This window comes from Pagrus major, chromosome 23, assembly GCF_040436345.1.
Source record: "Pagrus major chromosome 23, Pma_NU_1.0".
Lineage (NCBI taxonomy): Eukaryota > Metazoa > Chordata > Actinopteri > Spariformes > Sparidae > Pagrus > Pagrus major.
Window position 1 is genome coordinate 7,969,231 of NC_133237.1, and position 20,330 is coordinate 7,989,560.

The window sequence follows — 20,330 nt, forward strand, 5'->3', positions numbered from 1 at the left end:
CTGGGGCCTTATTTACAAAGAAGCATTGGTTGCCAACTTTGTGTTTACTACTCAAGCCAGTCAAGCTGAAGTTAATGAAAAAACAATCATATGGAGCCAAAACTAAGCGAGATTATACTGATTTCACACTTTTCAGATCTTGTATCCAAACATAAAGTCAATATCCATCATTAGCCAAGCTTTCGATGTCACCGGTGCTTAAATTCATTTTTTATAACAGTCTGTGAAAAGTTGTATTATGTAATATAGCAAAGTTAAAGAGAATTTCTTTTTTTTATAAATGAGGTCCCCAAAGAATAGAAAGATGAGATGAAAAAAGCACGTATAATGACAGGTGTTTGAAAGGGAACAGGCAGAAGGAAAGTGAAATGGCAAGAGAGAGTTGGATGAGGAAAAAGACGGGAAGGCCAGTGTGAAATAGTGCTGAGGAGAGCTTGGACTGGAGGAGTGAAGACTCAGACGGTGGCAAAACAAAATCATGCATGTAAATAAACACTAATGCATTAAATGGTAAGAGAGGGACAAAGAGACAAATGGGAGGGGAGCTGTGAAGCACAGTAGGGAATTGAGATTTTTTTTTTCTGAAACAGCTAAAGCAGTAGGACTATCTACACTCTCTCCATTTCTGGCTTGTCTTTAGGGAAGACAGTGAAAGGGAGAGGAAAATGAGATGCAGCTTATAAAGAACGGAACGACATAGAAAGGGGAAACAGAAAAGAGGGTCACTGAAACATGGTGCTGAATAGAGAAGGTTGTGCTTTGCAAAAAAGCCTCTTGCAGGTTTTGTTGAAAAAGAGGTTACTTTTACCTTCAATCGAGGAGCAAGGAAGGAAACAACACCATATGCAGTTTGTGAGGGAATCTCAGTAAAGTAGGGGCAGAGCAAAGAAAAGGATGACAAAGAAGGCACATGGTGACGGCAGACAGGGATAGGGGTCACTGATGCATGACTATACAGAGGCTGTAAAGCCATAGCGAGGTCTGTAGGGAGACTACCAATCAGCCAGAGAGGAATGAAAAGTGAAGAATGGGAGTTGAAGAACTACAGAAATTGGAGGAGAGATAAATATAAACAGGAATCAAAGGAGGAGGTGGCTGCAGATAGATAGCACTGTGGTCTAGAGGGGATGCTGTGGAGAAAGAATGACAAATTAATGGCATTGTTTGGAAATCAGAAGAAAATGAGGAGAGGGTCACCTCTGGGAAACTGGTCGAGAAGAGAGGCAGGAAGAAGAATAGAGGGATGTCTCATAAGGACTTAAAGGGAGTCTCAAAGGGAGGACCAGAGAGGAACACAGCAAAGGACAGACAGATGAAAAAGATGAGGGGAAACAACAGATGGGAGAAAGACAACAAACAGACCCACATAACAGGCTCCAGTGACACGTCGCCTCCTGATCTGGTTTTTAATCAACAGAAAACAAAAGGATGGACAAATTCTCTTTAACATTCATCTTGGTGTCAGCTATAGAAAAAGTATAAATGATACAGTTTGATATTGTATCAGAGAGTATTTCTATCAAAAAAACTTGCAGTATGTGCAGAACAAGATGGTGGGGAAAAACAGCAAAATGTGTTCTGGTTTAAAATAAAGATAATGATATAGCTTTAAAATAACTTTTTGAACAAAAAAATATCTTTCATAAAACAGACTGGTAACATTCAACAACAAATAATTACAGAAAGTAAGAGGCTGAAAATGAAACAGATAAGGGGGATGAAAGGGAGGAAGATGTTGACAGACAGAAAGGGGAACAAACAGTAGTCTAGCTCCAAAGAACTCATTATTCACAGCCACAAACACACATAAACAAATGAACACACACCAACACACTTACTCGTACAACTCTTACATCTCATTACCTCAAAGAAATATTTTACTCACATCACGTCTCCTGGGAACAACTGCAGTTTCCAACACAATGTTTATGTTTTATTTAACTTTTCTTTAATAACATGCACATCAGTCTGACATAAACAGAAGCAATGCTCCTTAATTGGACAGGTTATCTGTGTTGTCACAATGTCCACTGACATTTAAGAGACTTCGCATCAGTTTTTTCACACAAGATAATTCATGGCCATTTCATATATTCAACATGTTTACAGTGCACACATCTAGGTCCATTCCTTTCATTCTGCACAATAAGGTAGAGCTCTTATGTAGTGACATTGCAAACATTTTTCTGAAGTGGCATCATCAGCGCATCTTGGGCAACACAAAGTCCTGTCTGGGTGGAACACTTGCACATAGGGAGGCGAGCCCTGGCATTAAAAGAGCTTAATCCCAACAAAACAAAGGGTAAGAACTGGTTGCTTGTTTACGTTCGTACTGTTCAGCGTGGATGTTACTTGGAGGTTGTTGTTGTTGTTTCCGTCATGTCGAGCATTTTAAAAACACTGAAAAGCAGATAGCTGAAGGGAGGAGAATGTCAACTGCAATTGGTGGCCAATGGCAGGCTTATGCCCACGTCAACATCCGGTGAGTCATACTTGGGTTAACTTAACTATTTGCACAGTATGGCATTTCTGCCACTGGGGGTCTCTCAATTTAAACAATAAAAACAAGAGACATACATAGTTTGATGACATTGTGAAGTAGTGTGGGATAATGGGAGTTGTTGTTTTCATTGTTAAACAGCCACTATTGTCGATGAAAATCTCTCTGACATGACATGTTCACGGATGAGGTGATAAATTAAAGCTTTATTTGCATTCGCTTCATTTTCACAGATTTTCTCCCTCATTCTCTGACATACCATCTGGTGTTTCCTTGGAAATTGTAACAACAAGTGACAAAATGAAATGCACCTTTACCTAGAATAAAATCATGGTTTTCTACACCTACTTATGCACCTCGATTATGTCTGAAAAATTGTTACAGACCTGGGATTTGTATTTACGACAGTGGTGTTGGACTCAGAAACTGTGGGGGGCACCAAATCACACAGTGCTAATTTCTACATAATGTTGCCTTAATGTTATTGATGTTTAAAGTCAACATAACGAGAAAAAAGAGAGGGAGCAAGCAACAAGTGAAAAGTAATTATATTTCTGTTTTAAGTGTACTATACTTTTGTCAGTTTATGCCAGTGATTCAAAAACAATTTCTTTTTCCAACATAAGCTCTCAATTTTGTTTGCTTCATTCAGAGAGGCCAAATAAATATCACGTAAAGTAACTTGATTTTGTTTGTTATAATATTACCTTGATCTATCCATTTAATATTCCCACTTGAACAATTCTAAGTGCAATAATCTTAAATTCCCCTGGAAATGTATCTCTTATCCCAATGCCAAAATATTAAATATCAATGACCAGTGATTATTTTATCAATGATTCAGTCAAGTCAATATGTCTCCATAGGTATTCACAGGTGTTGACCGGGATTAAGATGGGCGCTTTTCAATGGACACAGTAATATTTGTATTAAACATTTATATTTAGCCATCAAAAAACAAAAATTTGACCTGACCTGACCTTTACACAAAACAAACAACTCAAATGTTGAACAGTTCTATTCAACACTTGAGTTGTTCAGTTCAGTTCAGTTCAGTTGTCTCAGAGATGTCTCAGATAACTAGCAGCATGACATAATTGCCTGGCAGCTGACAGAAACAACAGGGTTTTTACTTGTGCTGCATGGAGCTCTGCGTGTGTGCGTGCATTTGCATACCATGCTGATAGGCGCCGAAAGCAGGGTCTGACTGGGAGAGCAGACACATACTGAGTTTCTGCAGAAAACCACAGGCAGATGCATTCAGATTTGGGTTCCTGAAAGAATTGGTAATGGGAGGAAAAACACACAAGTGTCAGCAAGAATAAAAATGAATGCAAAGAAAAGATACTCACAAAACAAAGGAGGAAAGCAGCAGAAATAAAGAAAGAATGAGGCGAACAGAGCCAACATACATTTCAATGCATGGCCAAAACAGTTAAGTATGAACTGTGAGACAAAAGACAGGATGTGACTTGACTTCGTCTTTTCAAATATGAAACACAGGCACGGCACAGTTCAGTTTCATTACAGCTCAGAGCAGGGGGGCCTAAAGCCTACAGAGTCAACCACATTTATGACCATACTAACACACGAAAGCACACACAGACACATATACACCAACAAAAGGGCATATGCTTATGTACACAAAACAGAAACATCTAAACACACACACACACACACACACACACACACACACACACACACACACACACACACTCACACTCATGCAAACACACACAGTGGACTTTGAAGCTGCAGATCTGTTGCTCTGAGACAGACACACTGCTGAGAAAACTGGCTTAAAATGTAGACAGAGTGACTTAGAAATGACAGATGCCTCAGTCATATTATCTGTGACCTGTTCAATGTGCTCCAACAGGTAATGATCATAAGAATTCAACTTTCTGAGCCACACACACACACACACACCGCTACATTTTTTAGACAGCAGTGCTTTGTTAATTGCTGTGTATATCAATGTGTGTGTGTGTGTGTGTGTCCTCAGGTTACACTGTACAGTACCTGTTTCCTGCACAGAGGAGCCCTTTGTGCTCCAGAGCCAGCCTGTAGAAACCAGAGGACGCTGGAGGGCAGAGAAGGTGGAGAGCAGAATAAAAGAAAGGATGAGTGAGCATGAAATGAGGGAGAGGAGAAGGATGATAATACATCTGCTATCTATATAATATACCTTTCAAAACAAAAGTTACACAGTACATCACAGAAAACATGATAGCAGAGAGAAGGAGAGACACCTGTCATCATTATGCTAGACACCAGCCACATGATGCAGTCTCAGTTCATGATTCCCAACCTTCATATTTTAATCTCACATTAGCTTTCAAGCTATATTCCCCCCTGATCCACAGTGCAAGTAATGGGACAGTCCTATTTTAGTTATATGGAGAAAAAAAAAGCTATATCGTAAAGCTGTATTTAATGCCTTGGCTGGAGTGAGAGACACCAGTCCTCACTTATTAGAGGGAAGTATTAATTTCATAAAGCTACTAACTTACTTTCTTATGGGCCTATGCCAAAGTACTGCTCAGCCATATCTGCAGAAAATTGTTTTGCTTAAAGTTTCTTTGTAATGTGGATAGATGCCCAAGGCAACAAGTTTCCTGTCAATCATTGAGGCTCATCATGTTGACTGCCAGCTCTGGACAGATTGTTGAGTTTTGCCCTACAGTAATATGAAATTTCATCAAGTCAACATTCAAGCATTTAGCCTTATCTTTGATGAGAGCAGAATAATCAACTGTCAGCACTGCTGTTTCTGGCATGATTTTTAACTGCATACATTATGGATTTTTATTTTTAAAAAACATTACCTAACTACAGAAATGTTGAGTGGTGCAGAGGAGAATACAATCTGTTAAGGGATAATTAAATGAAATTGCTCTTTAACTGGGAAGTGAGCTCTAGAGTTAAAATCCCTCTGTTTGTGTTGATTTAATTTAGTTAGACATTTAAAGCTTGAAATAAAAAGTACTGTTAGCAAAGTAAGTAATTGGCAAATCAGTATCAAAACAGCAGGCTTCTTTAGACATATGCGAGAGTAGAATGTCATCAGTGTCCTTCAGTTCATAGCAGTATGGGCTGGTGCTATATGTTGCCAGCAGGACCAGCGGTGAAGCGTGCGAAGCCGGCAATAAGATGACTTAAAGGTGGGTCTAATTTAAAAACATGAGCTGTGTGGCCGGTCCTTGTATCTCAGTTACTGATCTCACAAATCTCATCACAGCTACACAGAACTTTATCTTTAATTTCAGTTCAACAGAAACAGAAATGCAGAAATGTGCAGATAAACACTTGGTCCATCATCATAGAATAAGTCGACTATAAAGTCTTGGCGTATTATTTCATTAGGGAGCTTATTAACAGAATTGAAATTCAGAAGTGCATAAAAACAACAGCTACGCGTAAAAACACGCAACCTATTCCCATAATATCTATGTCAGAACTTAAAACAAATCTGGAGCGATTTTATAGTGAGATTAACATACTTTATAATATTGCACATATCACATCGATGTTATATTTCTAAAATATTATACTGAAATACAAAAATTGTATTAATATTATTATAATATTCCTATGTTATTAGTGTTGTGTATCTTTCTCATACACCCTTCTCTATAATATTGCAGGGACAGTCAGCCTGTCTGCATTCCAGTTAACTTAGAGAAGATTTGTCTGCTACTGCATTAGTCAAAACTGATCAGTTAAGGCAAAATATTCAGAGTGCCAACATCAGGATTGCCATTCTCAACCCGGCAACGTGCAAGTGCACACAAGAGAAAACACACACCGCCAGTTTACTGCCATGAAACTAGAATATAAAATGTATGCTAATAAAATCAAATTAAATCAAGGGACACATGCTGTTTTATACAACTCACCTAGCTTATTTGCAAAGACAGGCATCAGAGACGGAAGGAGGGTGAACTGGGCAGATAGGATGGAGTAAAAGTACTGCAGTATCTGAGCATTGGGTGTATGCTTACACATCCTCTACAAGCGTGCACACACGCACACACACACACACACACCCACACACAAAGGAAATCACAGACAAATGACCATTATTGTACAATTGCTTTTCACCTTAAATAGAACCAACTTTAGAAATAGTATATATCACAGGTCTTGATCGATCAAGGCTCAAATGTCTTTGTGTACACAAAAGTAGTGACGACAAAGGTGTTGTGGCTGTGCTTATTACGACAGTCATTTAGAGGAACCGCCAGACAGCACATCAGTCATTGTGACCTAGAAAAGAGATGCAACGAATTGCTGAATCATTTTCTCAAGTGTTTGTTACAAGAGAGACAGAAGTTTAAGATTACATAGATAATGAACCAGATGTGTGCATGTGTGTGTGTGTGTGTGTGTGTGTGTGTGTGTGTGTGTGTGTGTGTTTGCTCCCAGCTCTCACAATGACGGTGGGTATCCAGATGGAGTCACAGCAGCGCAGAAGACATTGACACAGAGACTCCAGTGAGTCATGAGCTTGGCTGTGTTTGGATGGAGCTGTGAATGTGTTCTCTTTCAGAAGAGGCTCTGATGCACACTCCTCAGCCAACCTTAGACACACACAAACACATCCACTTACAAACACACAGAAATGGCATTAAGAAATGACACACAATAAATGCAGATACACATTCATACCAGGGATTTTACGAAGCTCCCTCATCTAGACTTCAATTAAAACAAGTCTGCTGGTGTGCTGAAATATTAATTTCATGGACTGCACAATAGTCATATTTGGCATGTCACATATTAGACTCCATTTAATACAATACTTGTGGCAAGTCTGTGGCTTAAGACATAACCTAAAATTTGTTAAGATGGATATTTTTAAGGGTAGAATTGATCATCAAACAATGAAAATACAAGAGGACTGAACACTTGGTGAGTCCAGTGACAATGCGCTGACCTGCAGGCAGCCTGAAAACAGATGAGGGCCTGGAGCAAATATCCTTCAGACTTAGAAGCCTGACTGCTGTGGTCAGACCTCTTCAGACTCCCCTGGACAACCGAGACAGAGATGGAGAGAGAGAAGAGAATAGAAGAGGAGCAAGAGACAAAGAAAATGATCATCTTATCAAAGCACATCATCCAAACAGATTTATAAAAAACAGTGAAACATCCACTGAAGAAATAGTTAATCCAAAAATTCATTTCAGTTATTATCTACTCACCCCAATGCCAATTGACATCTGGTGAAATCAGTTTCTGGAGCTTTATAGCAAAACAGCGTTGCAGCATTCTCCTTAACAACTGAAGTAGCTGGGCACTTCAAAGAGTGATAAACAACCCCAAAAAACGGAAAAAATGATTTGTGAAAATAAAATGGCTCCATAAAGTTTGTTCGGCATCTGGCTTGTCTCCTGAAGCCCTGAGATCCCAGATTGATTTGAAAAGACATTATTTAAGGTGGAATCTTCACTTCAGTTGTTAAGGAGAATGCTGCAATGCTGTTTTGCTGTGAAGCTCCAGAAATGTTTTGTGGACTATGAGACTTCATCCGACTTTCCATTAGCATATGGGTGAATAAATAGAGACTGAATTTCTTATATATGTGTGTGAACTTTTCCTAAGACCGCCACCAAGAAAAAATTTAAAGCTCTTCTTAAGTCAAAGTTCAAATTGACAACTGGTATAAAGACACATTTGAATCTTGTATATGTATTGAGCTTCAGCAGTGAAATAAATGTACTGTTTAACTAGGAACATGAATGCATGTCAACTAGCCATATCTTAATAACAGTCACATCACTGTTTCTGGTACATGTGCCATGCTCCAGTTTTCGGACAGGATTCAGATGTTCTGTCTCAAACAGAAAGCAGCAGTGAGGGACAGCTATGACACAAAACAACAGAAAAAGAGGCATTCATTCCTTCATGGGAGAATGAGTTCCTCTTGATCGAATATGTCAATCACATATGTAGTCTGTGACGTGATGCTAGACAGCATCAGAGGCAGATATGTCAGTGTTGTTTTTAATGGAACTGACAAGTCACAGAAAACACTCTCTAGAGACTCACCACAATAGAAACAGACAAACAGCACAGACAGGTCTCTACACCAACACTTCTTGAATTGTGTATCTTAATAACAAACTCACAGAGCTTCGACAATGAGCAGGAGGGGGTAAAGGCAGCTCAGACAATCTTTTAGTGATGGCCTCTATCAATCCCTCAATCTCCCTGTACTGGACTGGTCTGGACTGATGGTTCAGCCTAGACAATTTAGAGAGTGGCGCAGTTTAGACAAGGGAAGCAGTGACATTAAATTATACAACACTGTGTGATTGCTTTAAGTGGGTGGAGAAGGAGAGAGGATGGTGAAGGGAAGAGACAGGCTGTAGCAGTGCATTTCTGGATAAAGCACATACATCAATTTATCAACAAGTTCATCTTTGTGTGTGGTTGTGTGTGTTTTCTATTTACCTGTGACATTTACCTGGCGTACATGCATATACATCCAGGTTGTGTGTATTGTACATGTTCATGTACGATAAATTAATTCATTCTGTGAGTAACTGACTTGAGTAAGCCATATACCTCAATCACAAGAGAAACTTAAGATTCCTCAAGATATGACTGCCCAAGTGTCCTTGACAATATCCGACTTACTGTATTTACTTATCTACAGCATTTGTGTTTGTGTATACCTGAACAGGGCGGTGGCAGCTTGGGCAGCCTGTGTGGCTGCCAGCAGGCAGGAGCAGGATACTCCAGCTACTACGGCCTCTGAAACTGCCACAAACCCTGGAGCACTGGGGAACAGACGCACGCTAGGGGGCTGCCTGTAAACGGACACAAACTCAGAGCAAATTACAGAGCATTCTCTCACAATTAAATAAGTGCCATTGTGAAATTATTGCTGAGCGGCAAAATGAGGACATCCTAGACAAGACAGAGAAAAAGACATCTTTGATAAAGTCTACTGGAATCATTGTTGTAAGCAAATAATGAAAGATGAAGACAGTTAAAAGACGTACTGTGTATATCATAGACGAGTCAGTGAGAACTATGCCAAAAGTACAGAGAAAACGAGCACCTTTCAGGATTTTTGCTGATATGGGTGCTTGACATGGATGTCAATAAAAGCAAAAAGCTGACAGTCTGCTCTTTTGCCTGATATATTATTCTTTGGCTCACTGTGCCAACCAGCAGCGTCTGTTGTTGTCGCGATTAGTTTCTGTCCTCCCTCTGTCTCACTCACCTACACTAAGGCACTTATTTTCTCCCCTTTCAGGGCAGGGACACATAATAAACAAATAGTGCTGACCTATTGGTGCTACAAAGATCATCAGAGTGCGTCTCTTGTCCATGACGCAGCGCCACAACAGCTGCAGACTGACTCCCTGTTGCCACAACAGTGGTTGCATAGAACATCCTAAATAGCACATGGGTGCACATAAAGGTGCACGCACGCACGCACGCACTCACGCACACACACACACGCTTTAGCTTGCTCAGCACTTAAGAGCTCTGGTCTAGCTACTTTGTTACTGTTCCACTCAGCGTAAAGGACAAATTTCCCCCTTGCCGTTTGAAATCTCTTATCCCCTGTATCATTGCTATGTGACGGCTGGAACATTCCATTAAAATTATGTGATCCTTGCAGAAATATGACAGTGTTTTACTGGCTCATGATATATTTTCATCTGCGAGCCAGCTGACAGTTAATTCAAACATAATTAAACTTCTCTGTGCACTGTACAGTACTTAATATGTTTTACAGGAGGTCATGTTTCTGTGTCAGTATAGCTGAAGCTGTACATGCTGCTCAGTTTGTGTACAAACACGAAGTGGTGGAAAAATCATTTGCATAATTGTGTGTGTAGTTTTAATGACATTAACATGCATAGGCATCACAACTGCAACTTACACTGAGAAGAGTGTGCTGCAGTTTGTATGTAGTATCTTCTCAAATGCCACAAAATGGAAAATACAAAGGAGAAGAATGGCATATATACAGAAATAATATTACAATATTACAATGTTTATATTGTATATATATATTTTTTATTATTTATTATGTCATTCTCGTATGTTTTTATGTCATGTCCTGTATTGTATGCACCAACTGAGATGCATCTGTGATTTCATTGTAAGCTGAGCCTACAATGACAATAAAAGCATAAAAGCATTCTATTCTAATGTATCATCAACTGGCAGGTTCTCCAATAATGACTGAGCCACTTGTTCAAGAAACTCCAAACCATTGCATGATAATGTCAAATTAACAACATATTTTTCTTCAGCAAGGTATATTATAAACTATAGTAGAGTGTTTCCTCAACTGAAAATATTTTCCAATTAAAAAAAACTTTTACTATGGGGTCTATGGATCATTCTGAGCAATGAACACATTTTATTTTCTGTGTCATTTTCCTGAACTGGACCCTTAGGGTTTGTGGCACCCAACTGTGGTGTTGCAGATTCCAACCAACTGAACACTTCTCGCCTCACCATCCCCATGAGGCCCTATCAAGAGCCAGTGCTTAGTTTCTCCATTCTGGGCTACTGTAGAAACATGGCGGTGCAACATGGTGAACTGGAAGAGGACCCACTCCCTCTGTAGATATAAACATACTGTACATACTGTAGGTGTAAAAATAACAGCATGTGCAAGTAGCAGGGACCTTCAGACAAAGATGTCAGTATGGAAGACAGCTGCAGCCAACTAGGACGCTGTAATTAGTCCATGATCATTTTCATTTGCTGCAGCTGTGTCTAACCTCCTGTGATAGTTAGATACAGCTGTCTGTGAAGAGAAGCTGAGGTGTAGTGGCATCAATTCAGTGAGCAAAGATGCTCTGTGCAGGAGTATTCATGGGAGTTGCACTTCCAGTTCAGTGGAATAATTTTGGCTAAGAGACAGCTCAAAAACAAACAAAAAAACCCATTACAGAGCAGTCTCACCTTTCCAGTATCTCAGTGAGAAGCAGCAGACCTTGCTTTGGCACTTCCAGGTTGGTCAGCCACAGAGCCTCCTTTAGACTGCGCACCAGGGACTCAATACCTAACACACACAAACACACTCATTGTGTCCAAGAAATACATGACTCAACTTTGCACATGATCAGGCAGAGAGACCCCACCACCACCACCACCACACATATTTGTCTAATCTAGCTCAGTGCCAGAGTTATGACAGTGCCTTGGCTCATGATCATAAATGTAATACATGCACACAGCACGCACACACACCAATTTTCTTATTAACCGCTATACGGCATTTGTGGTATTGAACTCATGTTAATAGTGAACTAGAGCAAGACCTTAATAGCATAATGAGTGGTCAGACCAGATATTCTGTGTACTTGTAAATAAAGTTTGTACTGCAAGTGTTTTAAACAATTTCTCAGAAGTGGACTTGAAATGCTGCAGAATTTGAAAAATACCAAAAACAGTGGAACTTTAAATAAATCATCTACTGTAATGGCACACGCACTAAAGGCAACACATACGCAACACATACATCTGTGTGTCAAAAATATTATAATTCATTAGGAAAGCAAAATAGGACATTTTTGCCAATATGTTCATACTACTACGCTCCGTTGCCATTTAGACTTTGTTCAGGCTGCAGGCATATCAGATTTGTCTCTTGACGAAAGACTGTGTGCACTTTGCAACTAACCACACACTCTAGATTTTTTGTTGTAATTGTGTGTTGCCTTGCGACTGATTAAAAGAAAAAAACACTTTGACATTCAATTTGAGCGGCAAGAGCGTCCGGACTGAGACATATCTGTAGAAATCCAACTGGAATCAAGTTTAAAACCACCTCCAAATGTGGCTTGGATCCGATCTGTGAAAGTCACATTTCATATAGTTTTTTTCTGTCCAGACTTTTTAAATTCAATCTGGATACAACCTGGATATGCCAAACATTTAATTATGGCTGGCCGTCTGAACAAGGCCTTAGTCCGATATTTTTTTTATAGTAGCACCATGTGTCTATTTGAAAATACATATAGCAACTTCCTCTGTCCTTATAGTTTCTCCTGTGTAGAAATGTTACTGTGATTCAAATGCCTGAAAAGTCAGACTTCAATGAAATATGAGGCACAGGCAAACTACTCTAATTCCACTTTGGAGTGTTTATTAAAATGTCTTGTCAATGTCAGAAAAATAACATAAAGCAGACTTTCGTATATACACGGCATCAAATGACCTGCCATCATTTGTCCATCTGCAATTATTTTCAGATGTTAACCTATTTTCTTTGAAACTCAAAACCCTACAGGGGCACCATCACAAACAAACTTAACACAAACAAACAGGGATGACATGATGGTGCCTGCGGAGTGTTTCTTAGTGCTCTTACCATAGACGGAATGACACTGCGAGAAGAAGAGTGGGTCTTCTGTCAGTAACACTAAACAGCTGTAGACAGACCACAGGAGCACCTCATTGCTACTACTGGCCAGACGGTCAAACAGAAACTCTATTCAGGAAAATAGAGATGGACAGAAAATTAGAACTTTTGTGAGGGGATAAAGCAATAATAGAGACCAGTATACAATACTGATACTCTTCAGGGGCATTATCATACCTCTTCCAAAACAGGTTGTACTGTTTCTGTGCAAATTTAGCATTATATACAAAAAAGGATAGGAATATTCCTTTTTAAAAAACCATTATATTCTGAAATTCAAGGTCACGAAAGAAACACAAACAGCTTTCCTACAGTGATGAAGAGATAGATATAAAAGTAAGTAACAAAAAGAGAGGGAGTCAGAAGGCAATGTTCAAAAAAGCAGAGGAAATTATTTGTAGAGGACAAATCAAAGACGGCAACAGCTTGTATAGCTAGCATATCCCGGCCACTGTGTTTGTGTGTCTGTGTGTGCGTATCACCAGGTACGTCAGCCTTAATGAAGGGAGCGCTGCACTGACTGGGAGAATGAACCAGGATGCCTGCAATACACTTTGCACTGGCCGTCTGCATCGTCTCATCGCCACTCAGCAACAACTGGAAAACACACTTGATGGGTTTAATTAGAATACACTAATCACTGAGGACATTTAGCATTCAAATAGTGCAGAGGGCTTCCGCAGTGATTAAAGACTGTTTGACATATTGTACATAAAGTATAGCTTCTTCAACACTGCCAGGTTGCTACCGACATAGGGAACACATTTTGGGGACAAACTGTCTGGCTCCAATCTTCAGTATACTATCTCTGCTCTATGCTGCACAGGCTGTCAAATATCAGCACCATGAGCCTGCATGCACAGTACGTCCAGGGGAATGGGTATATGCAATCAGGGTCTTGATACTGTTTTTTGAAAAATGATCAGAATAAGTCTATTATTGTAAAAATGTCAGTTTTTGTACGATTTATGAAATCTGTACACTCATTTAAAGGGACAGTTCACCCCTACATCAAATCAAATATGTATTTTTCCTCTTACCTGTAGTGCCATTTATTTATTTATTTATAGTTGTGGAGATATCGGCCAGCAAAGAGACATTGCTGTTGGGTTTTTAAAATGCATTCTTTACGCGCTTGTGAGCACTACAAGTTGAGTGTCATGTATTTCGATTATAAGAGAAGGCAGGGATCTCTACGATTGATTTCTCCAAAACTCTGCAGCTCAAACCAAAACAATTTAGATGGATAAATAGCACTACAGATAAGAGAAAAAATGTCTATTTTTGATTTTGAGGTGAACTGTCCCTTTAAGAAATGTCTAGGAAGTTTGAAGCCAACATTCCAGCATTCGGTGGGACAAATATATCAAGTTATTATATTACAATACTATCTTTATAGGTGAGGTTAATGAGATCTATAAATAATAAATAATGAGGTGCACTGAAGCCAGTGACCCCCAAGATGAATATGAATAAATGAGACGCAAGCATCATTTAGTGTCAGTAAAAACTATTTAAAAATCCACAATTTGGCAAAACTAAGAAAAGAAAATTATCTTAGGGACTTGTTTAGTTTAAGTGTAGCTTTGTTGCTTTTGTTTATCTTTTTAACTGCCTAAAACTTTTCTTTTTTTTTGCCTTTCAAACTCTGTATTTTCTTTCTTTCTTTCTTTCTTTTTTACAGCTATGTATGATTATAACTGTTTATTTATTGGGAAGGAGGAATCCTAAAAACAACACATTAATTATGTTTTGGGAGATAATTCAGATTTGGGTGATTATTTAGTGAAGGGTTAGATTTTTTAAAACTCAACACACAATGGTGATGTACAAAAAAACTACGTCATGAGCTGTGCTGTAATGGGAGTCATAACTGAGAACATCAAACTGAATGTAATCTACACATTGATTTCCCAGACATGTAGAACAAATATTTGTCCAGGGTAAACCCTCCCCGAGACCCTATTCAAAGGCACATTAATCCAGGATTAGAACATTTTGTTATGATTATCATCAGTGCCAGAATGCGGGTCTTGGGGGTTGGAGCAGGATGTTTGGACAGAGACCTTTTTCAGTATGAGAGGCAGAGGGCAATGGTCAGGGGACTGTTGCTCTTGTTTTTGGCTGTTGTTGGTGTGGCTGTTCTGGTTCTCACTGCACATGATCTGATTGCTGGGGCTGTTCATCAGAACTGACACGGCTTCTCCCTGCTGCACCAGCAGCCACAGCAGGCCTATCAGATGAAAGACAAGGTCTGAAAACAGATACTGATGGCAAATTCAAGAAATGACGTCATGCACTTACAAATATCAGACAACTTCTACAATGATTAAAAAATGGTGGGGAGATTGTTCACAATCTGTGTGCATCTGTAAATCTGTAGCCGTGTCTTTAGTTTACAAAAGTCAAGTCAGGTAACATGAAGTACTAATAATAATGTATGGACACAACCAAGTTTCACAGAAAGATATTACTGTAGGACAAATATACGTTGTACACAAATGAGAACTCAAACACACAATGAAATAAAAAGTTTGCTGGTTAGCAATTAATGGTGCCCGGCTGCATGGATATTATTTTCCTTTCCTTCCCTCTTCATCTGCAGACAAATTAATGAAACACAATGAATCATTTTTAAACATTAGAAAAATAACATTATTTTTTCATGGAAATGTCTTGCACACAGTGCTGAAGAAAAAGAATAACAATCCTGTTTAATCCCTTCATCGTGCGGTTCACACCGGGGATGGTGAAGGTAAGCTTATTAAGATTAAATCAATTAAAAATTACACAAACAACAACAATAAAAGCTCAACTCCAGCTACTCTAAAAACTGCAGTAAACCAACCTTCCACCAAGTCTGTGGTGCATCTCAAGTTAATATGGTAATAAAACAATTTCAAATTTCTCGAGGAAAATGACTCTGTCTCCTTTTAGATAACTAGACCTCCACTCTGGTTATCACCAAAGCTTATTAGCCTTGTAGCTCAAAACTCCTACAAGATAGTAGTGCTCTTTCATCTCAGTGTTATCCCTCACTCTTCAGTAAATTCTGGATTATCACTGAGAAAGATGATTTGTGTGTTATTTTATGATCTGTTAGCTCTTCTAAAAACAAATAACAAAAAAACAAGTTCTGTTATCAATAACCCCTACCAACCTGTGGAGACCTCTTATGAAGACATTGACATTTTATGACAGTGTTTTAGCATAAAAAACTGATGAAACAATATCATTGTCAGCCTCAGCCACACTATGAAGTCCTTTACTCCTCTTTTAAGTGCACACCTTAATTGTCATCGTTATTCTCTCCCAGGCAGTTGAAAGTGAGACTGTATTTCATACATGACAACAAATTCGTAATAGCCTTTCCCTCAGAGTGTCAGCAAACTAGTTGCTGCTGTGCTCAGCTCAAATTTTCTTCCATTTTTAATAACATCCTCCCTTTATCTGGATTCACAAGTTGTATTTTTCTTGCTTGCCTAAGCTAAGCATATTGTACCAATCTCAACAACTTCAAACCTTTAGACGATACCCACTCAGTCTCACTTGCTCTATCTAGTGCATAATAAATCTAAATGAGGCCAATACATTTTGCATCATTTAATGCAGGCAGCTTATGATGCTCTAAACTTCTAAAGAGTAATTTTAAACAAGTACATTTCTACTAAGCAAAAACAGGCTCAAAAGTCAAAAACTCACTCTGCCTGGTCATTAAAACTTCAGTTCAAGGAAGAATACTTTAAGTTAGAATATATCCAGGCTTTGCTTCAGGCTGCCAATTACAAATGTATTAGACTGCTGAAATGATTGAATATTATTAATATTTATCTGTTGTACCACAAATAAATATAAAATTTGAGTCTGAGTTACTGTCATCACAAGTTCCTATTTTTTCAACATGGTTCATCTTAACCAACCCCCACCTAGTTAAATGTTTGAATATTTTTTGAACCTATTATAAATTGACTGACATACATACATACATACTTACATACATACATACATACATACATACATACATAAAATAAGTGACGGATGTTTTTTCCTCACCAACACAGTTGTTGATGAGTTGGGGGGAGCTGGCATTGGCCAAGCTCTGCAGCAGCAGGACACACACTCTGTCTCTGATGGCAGTGGGCAAGGAGTGGGCTGCCAAGCCCCCAGCTGTCCCTAACAGTTTCAGCCATACATACAGGACCGCAGCTTTCAGCGCTTCATCTGGGTAAAGCAAGGCCGAGCACAAGTGCTCCAGCATGGGCGCTGGTGGACAGAGGTGGGAGATAGACGAGTTAACACATGCACAAACAGAGGGTTTAGACAAAATAAAACACAATACATACATGATCATGTGGGGAACCTGGGTCTGTGGAACCACAACAGAAGAATATTTTACAGATAATGATAGAGCAACATTGGAGGGAAAGTTGCCCTAAAGATAAATGGATTCAGATCGGCTACTGGGGAGAGAGTGAAGTAAATTGACAGGTTGGAGAGGAAGTGAGAAAAAAAAACTAGGAGTAACTTCTACTGAGCACAGCAGACAGCAGGTAGAGACTCCCAGGACAGCTGTCTAAAGGGGAAGAGAGAAAAACAGAGGACAAACACTTATGGAGAGAGTGATAAGAAGAATGAGAAAAAAGATAAGAGAGAGATGGAGGTAGAGAGGCTGAGTGTGAAAAAAAAGGGTGAGAGAAATAAGAGATATGTGGACAGAGAGCCTTACAGAGACTGAGTCACAAAAACAGAGTGTAAGACATGGAGATTTGATTAATTTACAGAAGGCCTCAATGCAAATTCTGTTAATTGCAGAATTAATTATAATATAAAATCTTTTCATTTATGCATAAACATAAATAAATAACCAAATTAAAACATAAAAAGCATTTATATGACAGCGATATAGTCAACAATGTTTACAACTAATTCTCTATTCCAAAAGTAATCAGGAAATTATGACTGAATGATGACTGAACAAAAGAATGATGGCAGGACACAGTGCAGACTGTGGGCTGTTTCTCATACACCTTCCATCTAATATAGCACATGACCACACTCACAAAGAAGAAGTCAAAGTATAGGCCTGCAGTGGCACACAACAATTTCAAACAACGATGAAATTTCTGTCACAGTGGGGGGAGATTAGTTAATGGCAGCTATAATAACCAAACTACTGCATCAATGTGGACATAATCAAATTATTATTAAATATTAAAATGCAAAAGCTATGAAAAAATATTACATATGATGGATATTGAGACAGAGGGAGATAGAACTTGCTAAAGAGAAGAAAGAGAAGCAATAAGTACAAAAGAGTGATTTTGAGAACAGAGGAACAAACAGTGTTTAAGTGTGGGGCAGCGCTGGAGGTGGAGGGAGACAGAGGAACAGAGTCAGCAAGTGAAGAAGAGAGAGAGAGAGAGAGTGAGATAGAGAGAGAGAGAGAGAGAGACGACAAAGTAGGAGAGCCAAGCCCAAGCCCAGCTGCTCTGTGAAGCAGATCAAAACCCATGTGCACCAGGAGAGGCTCCCAGACATGTTTGATTAAACCAAAATATACCAGGCGGACAAGATGAGGGGAAGAAGGGAGTGGGAGAGGAGGAAGATAAGACCTTTACAGAGGATGGAAATGGGAGGAACACAATAGTATAAGAGTTGTAAAAGGATGGGAGGAAAACAAAACCCTTTCTGTTGTTAAGCAATGACAAAGAAAACCAAAGGTTCATTTCTGTTTGCCTTGTTTACTGTTTTGCTGCCCCACTCTGACACTGTGCACTTGTTTTGTGATCTTCTTTCTACAGTATTTCTCTGTTGTTCTGCTTTATCCTGCTTAACTTATCCTAGCACTAAAATAATGGAAGCTGCAGTGTTACACCTCCAGCGTCCATTGTTTTCTACGGAAGCCCTAAAATTTCATTTGTTTTCTCGAGATCTCGAGTTATTATCTCGAAATAACAACTGCCGTTTTCCCGAGATAACGGGATAATTTTCTTGAGATCTCGAGATAATGACTGTGATATGCCTGAGATTATGGAGATGCCCGAGACCTCGTAGCTGGTCAGCTATGTAGTTAACGACATCAGGCTCACCTAGATTGCGCCGCCGATATAGCTGAAGCCTTGCTAACCGTCTTTTTAGATTACGCACACTAATGTGTATATTATCTGTTATAGCAAGGCATAATGCTATTTCAGCCTGTGTCAGGCCTTGATTGAAAAGATATATGACACGGTGATCGATATGCTCCTGCTCCTCTGACATTGCTACACTGAATGATGTTTCCTGCAATGATTTAATTAGGGCTGTAATCTCCTAGTCGACTGGTCGATTTATTGGTCGATACGTTCTGGCTCGACCAAAATTCTGATTGGTCGATTTTTGGCGTGTTAATTACATGCTGCTATGGCAGTGCGTAAACACGCAGCGGGTCCTCTCCATCCCAATGCTGTGTGTCCTGCATATGGCATATTTGACTTCATCAGGAGGAAAGTACCAAGTGCTAATGGGGGGTGTTTTCAGAGCACCCCTGTTTCACAGGTAACAGTGTGTCTTCAGAACACCCCCCTTGTTTTCACTATTTTGGATTTGGATTAGCCCAACCCACTACAGACAACAGATTGAAGAACGTACTAGAAGGCCTAGGTCCGGTGGTTTGTTAAATATTTATTTATTTTTAAGCGTTTCATTTACAGTCATTCCTATTCTACCATGTAGAAGACATCAGCAGTGTGGCAGCATCTTATAAAAATAGAAAATGGAAAAAAAGTCGAATGCAAAGTTTGCAAACAACAGTTTGTATATCACAGCTCGACTACAAACATGGCATATCACCTAAAAACGGTAAGCTGACTTGTCTGCGTTAGGTTGCTCCGTCCGTTTTAAGTATATGAACGTATCAGAATTGGCATATTTCAATGTTTTAGTCTAATAATCATTTTATAACTGCAGGCGCACCCGCCCGCAACGGCAGCATCCCCTAGTTCGTGTCTCAGCCACGAAGCTGAGCTCCTGTGTTCAGTCTCGCTCTGTGCGAGGACACGCACAGAACAAAATCATAGCGTCTGTCAATTATTCTAACATGACAAAAACAATTGTCTAAATATTCCTCAACAGTTCTTGTGCTGATATCACTAGTTGACATAGTATATTTCCGGAAATCATGGGCTATGATATTGCGCAGATGCACGTGATGCAAAACGCTGTCTACCAAGAGCAGCCCCCCCCCGATTAGTCGATCTTTAGTCGAAATTTCACGGCTTCGGTCGACCAAGGATTTCATTGGTTGATTACAGCCCTAGATTTAATATACTACATTATCGTTTTGTTTTCTCAAGATCTCGAATTAATTATATCGTTATCTCGGGAAAACGGCAGTTGTTATTTCGAGATAATAACTCAAGATCTCGAGAAAACAAATGAAATTAATTG

The 20,330-nt window shown here is 39.3% G+C and overlaps 1 protein-coding gene across 1 annotated transcript in view; it reads right to left on the reverse strand.

Moving 5' to 3' along the window:
• The window catches only part of LOC141019232 (meiosis inhibitor protein 1), a 55,912-nt gene that overhangs the window by 26,948 nt on the left and 8,634 nt on the right, over positions 1–20,330 (reverse strand). The window contains exons 7-18 of the mRNA XM_073494088.1: positions 16,956–17,165; positions 14,969–15,135; positions 13,385–13,499; positions 12,852–12,971; positions 11,441–11,540; positions 9,181–9,315; positions 8,632–8,746; positions 7,440–7,531; positions 6,936–7,083; positions 6,400–6,511; positions 4,523–4,583; positions 3,677–3,774 (exon numbers count right to left, since the gene is read on the reverse strand). Coding sequence (XP_073350189.1) covers positions 3,677–3,774; positions 4,523–4,583; positions 6,400–6,511; positions 6,936–7,083; positions 7,440–7,531; positions 8,632–8,746; positions 9,181–9,315; positions 11,441–11,540; positions 12,852–12,971; positions 13,385–13,499; positions 14,969–15,135; positions 16,956–17,165 — 1,473 coding nt within the window. The remainder of the gene's footprint in view (positions 1–3,676; positions 3,775–4,522; positions 4,584–6,399; positions 6,512–6,935; positions 7,084–7,439; positions 7,532–8,631; positions 8,747–9,180; positions 9,316–11,440; positions 11,541–12,851; positions 12,972–13,384; positions 13,500–14,968; positions 15,136–16,955; positions 17,166–20,330) is intronic.